The 8,618-nt window shown below is 49.5% G+C and overlaps 1 protein-coding gene across 1 annotated transcript; it reads right to left on the minus strand.

The window, feature by feature from the left end:
- Window positions 1-2,039: 2,039 nt before the first annotated feature.
- RMI2 (RecQ mediated genome instability 2) lies at window positions 2,040-8,415 on the minus strand. The gene is made up of 2 exons (XM_032145179.2): window positions 8,108-8,415; window positions 2,040-3,226 (listed from the first exon to the last, which is right to left on the minus strand). Exons 1-2 carry the CDS (start codon window positions 8,400-8,402, stop codon window positions 3,078-3,080), a joined length of 444 nt encoding a protein of 147 aa, XP_032001070.1. The 5' UTR covers window positions 8,403-8,415; the 3' UTR covers window positions 2,040-3,077.
- Window positions 8,416-8,618: the final 203 nt, after the last annotated feature.

Genomic DNA, 8,618 nt, shown 5'->3' on the forward strand with positions numbered 1-8,618 from the left:
TACTAACATGTTAATGGGGAAGCTGGGTACAGGTATATGGGAACTCTCTGTACTATCTTTGCAATTCTGTGTGTGTGTGTGTGTGTGTGTGTGTGTGTGTGTGTAGACAAGCAAGAACATACTGATCCTCCCAGCAATAATGATTTGGTGCCTACTAAGTGTCACAAACCATGTAAAAGTGACATACACGTATCTTCATTTATTCCTTACACCAGTGCTATGAGCTGGGCATAATCTGCATTTTACAGATAAAGAAACTGAAGAATGGAGAGGTTAGGTACCTTGCTCATAGTCACATGGCAAGGTTAGTGGCAGATGAAGGGCTCAAATTCAGGTTGAAAGGACTGCAAAGTTCCTGTTAAAGCTCAGCAATATTGCCTGAAAAATCCCAAACTGTGAACATATAACATTTCAAAACAAGCTTCATGTGGGCAACAAAAACGATGCATGCTTTCCAAACTGCCCGGCTTTAAAAAGAAAATAGTTTAAAAGCACAGCACACGCAAGATACTGACAACACTCAGTGCTGGAGACGATGTGGAACAGTGAGTCCCCTTTATTGCTGGTGAGAATGCAAAAGCAGACTGGCAGTTTCTACAAGACTAACCACAGGTTTACCATATGGCCCAGCAATTGCACTCCTAGGCATTTACCCCAGTGAGCTGAAAACTTATGCCCACACAAAACCTGGGCATGAATGTTTACAGCAGCTCTATTCATAGTTATCAAAGACTGGAGTCAAGGAAGATGTCCTTCAATAGGTGGATTAGATAAAACTATGGTACGTCCATACAATGGAACATTATTCAGTGATTAAAAAAAAATGAGCTGGCTGGGCGTGGTGGCTCATGCCTATAATCCCAGCACTCTGGGAGGCCAAGGTGGGAGGATTGCTTGAGCCCAGGAATTTGTGCCTGTAGTACTAGCTACTCAGGAGGTTGACATGGGAAGATTGCTTGAGCTTGGGAGGCTGAGGCTGCAGTAAGCCATGTTCGCGCCACTGTACGCCAGCCTGGGTGACAGGGCAAGGCCCGATCTTAAACAAACAAACAAAAATTAAAAACTTAAAATAAATAAATAAATAAGCTGGGCATGGTGGCACATATCCGTAATCCCAGCTACTCAGGAGGCTGAGGCAGGAGAATCCCTTGAGCCCGGGAGGCAGAGTTGCAGTGAGCAGAGATCACACCACTGCACTCCAGCCTGGGTGACAGGGTTAGATTCTGTCTCAAAAAAAAAAAAAGGCCCTAAGGAATTCTTCATGTTTCTATCTTGTAATAAACATGGGCATTTATTGAAAAAAAAAAAAAAAAAAGCTAACAGTCTGCAAAAAGACCTGGAGGAGTCCAGACACAATGGCTCACACCTGTAATCCCAGCACTTTGGGAGGCCGAGATGGGAAGATTGCTTGAGCCCAGGAGTTTGAGACTAGCCTGGGCAACATGGCAAAACCTTGTCTCTACAAAAAATGCAAAAAAATTAACCAGGCATGGTGATGTGCACCTGTAGTCCTGCGACCTGAGAGGCTGAGATGGGAGGATCACCTGAGCCTGAGAGGTTGAGGCTGTGGTGAGCTGTGATTGTGCCCTTGCACTCCATCCTGGGCAGGAGTGAGACTGTTGAAAAAGAAAAAAAATATATGGAGGAATCTTATATGCAGAGTAAATGAAAGAAGCCAGTCTGAAAAAATTACTTACTGTATGATCCAACTATGTGATATTCTGGAAAAGGCAAAACTGAAAAGAAAGATGAGTGATTGTCAGGGTGGGTGGGGAGGGGTGAGTAAGGGGAACCCAGCGGATTTTTAGGGCAGTGAAACTATTCTGGTTGATACTGTAATGGTGGATACATGTTATTATGCATTTGGCAAAATCTACAGAATGTGTAAGAGAAGGAATGAAGCCTAATGTAAACTAGACTTTAGTTAATAAGAATGTCATGTTGGTTTATCAAATGTACCATCCTAATAAAAGATGTTTATAGCTGGAAAAACTGGGAGTGGGGTATGAGTGTGGAGTATATGGGAACGCTGTAGTTTCTTCTCTATTTTCCTGAACACCTAAAACTGTTTTCTTAAAAGTCTATTTTTAAAAAAAAACCCATACAGCCTATTAAAAAATTTATTAGAGGTAGAATATCAATAATCCAGGTGAAAGTCTACAACCATGTCAGAACATAATCTAACTCCCTTGATATTTACAATCTCAAAAAATTCAGGCGCGGGTACTAAGCAGACAGCAGAAACCCAACATTCAAAACAATCACAGCAAAAAGTCATTCCACACAAAGACAAAAGAACTCTATACCAGGAGGCTCACCATGTCTCACCCAAAGTTATGAAGCGGAAGTTTAGCTAATGCCTGAAAGATGTCCTTTATCTTGATGTTTTTCATTTCAACAAGAAATTCTGAAAACGTCTCAACATCTCTGAGTGATGGAAGAAGGTATCACCTTCTCTAGCTAGGAAAAGGGATAGAGCTGTGTCTAAATATTTGAGTGGTGTCCGAAGCAGAAAGGGAGCTGTTGTCTTTCAGGGGCCGCCATGCCTGCCGTTAGGAAATGCCATTTGACTTGCAAACTGGTTATGGTAGTTGCTGATGAAGAAGATGAGGAGCCAGGATGTCATTCCTTTTTTACACAGTCTGTCTTCCTGCCCATAACCACACTTTAATCACCATGGGCAATGACTGTACTTAAATTTTGCATTGTAAAACAGGGACGCAGCAGTAATGGAAAAAGTATCATCACTCATAAAATTTGGAAAATGCAACATGAGACTTCTGTGTCTGAGAGAGAGAGAGAGAATTAACACATACAAACCAGGAAGGAAAAAGAAACACAAGCATCTGCTTTTCATCAGCAAACACGGGCAAAGCAAGGGGCAGCAGAGGCTGTGTCACTGAAGTATCCCAGGATTTAAACATTCCTACATCCGGACTTCTTGGTCTACCAAAGCAAGGCTCTCTGAGAAACTTTTGAAAAATACGCATTGAAAAATGTCCATGAAATCCACATCATTATAAGCTTCTAAATAGTTTCAGAATTTTGGTTGTTTTTAACGATAGTTCCAACATTATCTAAGGAATATTCCTGTGTAAATCTTCTACCTCCAGTTCCCACATACTTTCATGGATGGGATTATCAGAAAGGTCTGTCATCTTCACAGCCTGCACGCAGGGCTCAGGGCTGCAGGCCTGAACCACTCCCATCACCATCACATACTTTCCTAGAAAAAGAAGAAAAGCCCATAGTAATGTTCTTTTTTTTCTTTTTTTCTTTTGAGACAGAATCTTGCTCTGTCACCCAGGCTGGAGTGCAGTGGTGCAATCTCGGCTCATTGCAACCTCCGCCTCCTGAGTTTAAGCGATTTTTGTGCCTCAGCCTCCTGAGTAGCTGGGATTACAGGTGCCTGCCACCATGCCTGGCTAAGTTTCGTATTTTTAGTAGAGATAGGGTTTCACATGTTGGCCAGGCTGGTCTTGAACTCCTGACCTCAGGTGATCCACCCACCTTGGTCTCCCAAAGTGCTGGGATTATAGGTGTGAGCCACTGTACCCGGCCATCTTCTTTGGTTTCTGATTTTACTAGGCCAAACAAAACTGTCATGTAAAATGTAATCATGCCCAAGGAATGGAGGAGACGCTCCCATCAGAGCAAGTTATAATTAGACAGCTCTGAGGCAGGGGCAGAAAACCTCAGCTTTCCTCTAATCCAGTTCCTTGCTCAATGCTATAGAGTATGTGACTGGTTTCTGTGCACAGGACACATCCTCTTTCTGCAGACACCCTCTGACAGTTACTAAACAATCCAATTTTCCCTCCACATTGCCAAAACGGCTGGGCAGGCAGCCCCCGCCCCATTGTTCCAACTGCTGGGATCTATCCCTACCACCTCCTCCAGCACATACAAGCAAATCCACACAAGGGCCGGCTGCCACCGGGATGATCTAATGACATATTAACTGTGACTCTCTTCCCATTCCCTTGGGGAAGTGACTCTCCTTGAAAGCAAAACTTGGCCAGTCGCAACCACACAAAACCTGATTGTGTAAAAGAAAACTCCAAACGCTGCAGGAAGGACAGGCCCGGTGCCAGCCCCGCTGCCTACCCCGTGAGGCTTTCATTGCACTGCACGTGGGGCCTGGGGCTTTGACTGAAGGAAGCCAGACAAGCTGACCCCTGATACTGCTGTTCAACCGCAGGCAGAATGTGCTCAAGTATCTCAGAACTTCCCCCCACATTCCACCTGGGTCCCTCCGTGACAGAGGCTAGTTCTGAAAACGCACTTGCCGTCCCCTCTGAATGGGCCTAAAGTGCTGGTAGGGTTGGAACCCACAGAATTAGAACGACTGAAGGCCCAGGAAGAGAAGAACAAGACCAAGGGCATTCCAACCGGGAGAGGGGAACAGGAGCTCTACTGGGAAGGCACACACAGCCAGCCAGATGAACTCAAAGGCATGCGATGGGACAAATTGGCCCTGTAGGTTCTACTCACACCCTCTCCCACTCCAAAGCAGCTCTCCACTGTCTCTCCCTCTCCTTCCCGCATCCCCACCCCGCGGTTGCCATGACCATTCCAATGGCTCCAGCCCATCTCCTGCCAGCTTCCTCCTCTTCGAAACCATCCCCACCCCACTGCTGCAGTCAACATTCTCAAATCCACCTCCTGCCTCCAGAACTCAGTTGATCCAAGCGCGATGTAGGTAAGCACGGTTTCTCTGATTCTCGTGCAGACAGAGAGCAGCTTGAGGGCAGGAAGAGCTTCTCCTTCAACGCACCTTAGGTTTATGGAAACAAATTCTTGGATGTTCCAGAGGAAGAGGCGGTGGAGGAATAGCACTAGAGCAGCAGTGCAGTGAGCAGAGTTCGAGGCCATCTTGAAGCAGGCAGGTGCTTCCAGACAGCCCCTGAGGCTCATCAGGATAGAGCCCTCCTACCTTCCACCGCTGCCCCAGGCTCCCCAAAGGCACGCGGCTCTATCCCCTTCAAGCCTTTGCACAGGCTGTTCCATGGAGCTGCACGATCTCCTGCCACTGCACACAGACAGAGGGTGCCCAAGCATCCCAGTTTTAACACTGCAAGTCCCATGTCCCAGGACCTTCTCAGTCCCAGGCAACCCAGGAGGGTTGGTCCTTACAGATAACTCCAATGCATCCTTCAGGGCTGCCTCTTCCAGGAAGCCTTCTCTGAGCCCTCAAACCTAGATCAGCTGTCCCTCCTCTGCGCCATCTCACTCTTGCCTGCAGTGTTACTTTGTGTTTTAGTGGCCTGCTTACCTCCCTGCCTCCCTGATGGCAGTGACTCAATTTTGTCAGGCTGGACTCAGTATTAATTAACAAGAGGAAATGACATGGCCCCTGCCAGCTGCCATTCAGGCCAGTGGGTATGTCAGACAGGTTCACCAATGCCCATGGGTTCAAACACTGAAGTATTTACTAGATGCCAGGCTTATGCCAGGGCTGAGACCAGATAGGAGACTGCCCCAGCCTGCCTGCAAGGTGCTTTGCCTGCTAACCAACACACCAAGCAGCACGGGTTACTTGCTGGGCCAGGGCTAAGGCCAAGGGTTGGCAAACTTTTTCTGTAAAGGGCCAGATAAATATTTTGGGCTTTTCCCGCCATAGGGTCTCTGTCCCAAATAAAATTCTAGCTGTGGTGGGACAGTGGCCCAAGACCTTCTGTAAATTACCAATGTATTCCAATAAAACTTAACTTATGAACACTGACGCTTGAATTTCATATACTTTTCACATGTCATGATTTTTTTTCAACCATTTAAAAATGTGAAATCCTGCCAGGTACAATGACTCATGCCTACAGTCCCAGCACTTTGGGAGGCCAAAGTGGCCAGGAGCTCGAGACCAACCAGTCTGGCCAACATGTTGAAACCCCATCTCTACTAGAACTATAAAAATTAGCCGGGTGTGGTGGTACAAGCCTGTAATCCCAGCTACTCGGGAGGCTGAGGCACGAGAATCGCTTGAACCCAGGAGGTGGAGGTTGCAGGGAGCCATGACTGCGTCACTATACTCCAGCCTGAGAGACAGAGCGAGATTCTGTCTCAAAAATAATAATAGTAATAAATAAAAATTTTAAAAGCATTTTTAGTTCGCAGGACACATGAAAAGAGGAGGTCTGTAGTTTGCTGACCCTGTCCTAGACCAACGCTGGGGCTGAGGGCAGGCTGAAGGGTAAGGCCGTGGGGGGAGGGAAGAGGAGCATGTGGCAGTAAACGAGTCCCGGTATTTTGCACCCTCACTGTGAGCCAGGCATGGTATTAAGGCAGTTGTTTACTTATTGAATCCACACAACAGGCAGGAATGATTAGCTCCTTTTTACAAAATAGTACAAGTCCAGAAAAGTTAACAAAAGTGCTCCAGGCAGCTCAGCTGGGAAGGGGTGGAACCAGAAATTCAACCTAAGCCTGTCCAAGTCCAAAGCAGCTCAGGCCAGACCACTGACCTATCTGCCTCTAGTTAGACTCCAAGACTGAGCAGGAAGGGCCCTTAGGAACGAAGTGATCTTGGCCTGATTTCCGAGGGGAGGGAGCTGAGGTGAGGGAAGGCCCATGGAGCCTCAGACCTCCTCAGCTTAGACCTCACATCCTCTAGAAGCCTCCCCGGGCCACTCAGCACCTTGCACATCCTCATGGCTCCCCAGGGATCAGCGATCCTCTGGGACATTTACTCACCGCCTGTCTCCCAGCAGACTTTATCTGGGTCTTGGCTGCAGCCCAACACTGCACATGGGGGGGCTGATGTACAACACGTGCTCAATTGACATCGCAGGGAACAAGTGAGATGGATGCCCAGTGTCTGTCACTCAAGACAATTGGTTCTTGGAGCACTTATGTGTCAGGCACTGGGCCACATGCTGAGGATACAGCTGTCAGGACCACACAGCTCTGGCCCTCCAGTAGCTTGGTCTGGCCCAGTGGTTCTCAAAGTACGGCCCCAAACACCAGGCGTGGTGGTGCAGGCCTGTAGTCCCAGCTACCCAAGGAGGCTGAAGCAGGAGGATTGCTTGAGCTCAGGGCCAGCCTGGGCAACATAGTGAGTCCCCTATCTCAAATAAATAGAACATTTAAAAAGTCGAAAGTATTGTCCCCAGACCAGCAGCATCAGCATCACCTGGGAGCTGGTCAGAAATGCAAATATCCAGCCTCACCTGGACCTCCTGACTCAGAAAGCCTGAGGGTGGAGCCCCAGCCATCCCAGCTTTAGCAAGCCCTCCAGGAGAGGCTGATGCTGGCTCAAGTTTGAGCATCAGTGGTTTAAGAGAGGAAGCAAGCAGGGCGCAGCGCCTCACGTCTATAATCCCAGCACTTTGGGAGGCCGAGGTGGGCAGATCACTTGAGGCCAGGAGTTCCAGACCAGTCTGGCCAACATGGCAAAACCCAGTCTCTGCTAAAAAATACAAAAATTAGCCGGGTGTGGTGGCACACGCCTGTAATCCCAGCTACTCGGGAGGCTGAAGCATGACAATAGCTTGAATCCGGGAGGTGGAGGCTGCAGTAAGCTGAAGTCGCGCCACTGCACCCCATCCTGGGCGACAGAGTGAGACTCCGTCTCAAAAAAAAAAAAAAAAAAGAGAGAGAGAGAGAGAAGGCAAACATGAGTGAGCTACAGCCCAAAACAGTTCATTAAGGAGTAGTACAGGAGGGTCTCCCGTTCCTAGGGGCTAGGGAGGACTTCCCTGACAAAGGTACATTTGAGTTGAGACGTTAAGGATGAGCAGAAGTTTCCCAGGACAGTATTTCCCAAAACTTGATGGAGAACAAGGATATCAACGGGAGAGGGGGCTTATGACAAACGCAGGTGCCGGAGTCCCTCCCCAGAAGATTCCCACTAGGGGTGGGAGAGTCCCAGGAATCTGTATTTGTTAAAGGGACGGCAGGTGATGCTTATCATCAGATCAACTTCACCAAGGAGGGACCGGAGCACGAGTACCCAAGCAGGGACCCGCAGGGGCAGAGGCCCGGAGGAGGGACAGACCCGCCCCGCCCCGCCCCGCCCCCGTTCGAGTGTCAAGAACGAGATCGAATCTGGCCTCGGCAACTTCTCGGTGGACAGCAGGGAAGAGGGCGCCCAGTGAGGCCCGGGCATTACCTGGGACTAGGCAGGGCCGCCCGCGCGGCACCCGCTCCAGGCCGCGGACCGAGAAGTCCCCGCTCGGGTCCCGCAGCCGCGCCTCGCCGCGGTCCGCCATTATTACCCTGCCCTGCATCCACACGGCCGCCAGGTCCAGCGGCCCGCGGCCCGCCGCCGCCCGCGACAGCCGCCACGCGCCCAGGCTGCCCTCCGCGTCGCGCCGCAGCTGCTCTGCCAGCACCTTGAGTGGCGGCGACCTTGGCAGCCGCACCCCAGCGGGGCCGCCTGAGAACGAGTCAGCAGCCGCCGTCATTCCGCCTAGCCGCCGCTTTCCCGCCAACTTTGAGAAGCAGCGGTGCCCGGCCCGCAACCACCAATCAGGAGCGCGCTGGCAGAGCCGGCCAATGGTCGACGTCAGAAGGCGGGCGAAGCGGCCTTCTCTAGCAGCCAGGAGTGCGCATGCGTAGATAAAAGTAAATAAACGCCCTCAAGTTAGGAATGAACGGAGGAAGTGGGTTAAACGAGAATA

The sequence above is a fragment of the Hylobates moloch genome, unplaced genomic scaffold (assembly GCF_009828535.3).
Source record: "Hylobates moloch isolate HMO894 unplaced genomic scaffold, HMol_V3 SCAFFOLD_23, whole genome shotgun sequence".
Classification (NCBI taxonomy): Eukaryota; Metazoa; Chordata; class Mammalia; order Primates; family Hylobatidae; genus Hylobates; species Hylobates moloch.

Coding starts and splice junctions, on each gene's coding strand:
- RMI2 (XM_032145179.2), bottom strand. CDS start 8,402: ATGACGGCGGCTGCTGACTCGTTCTCAGGCGGCCCCGCTGGGGTGCGG. Junction 3,227..8,107: donor GCGGCCCTGCCTAGTCCCAG/GTAATGCCCGGG, acceptor TTCTTTTTCTAG/GAAAGTATGTGATGGTGATG.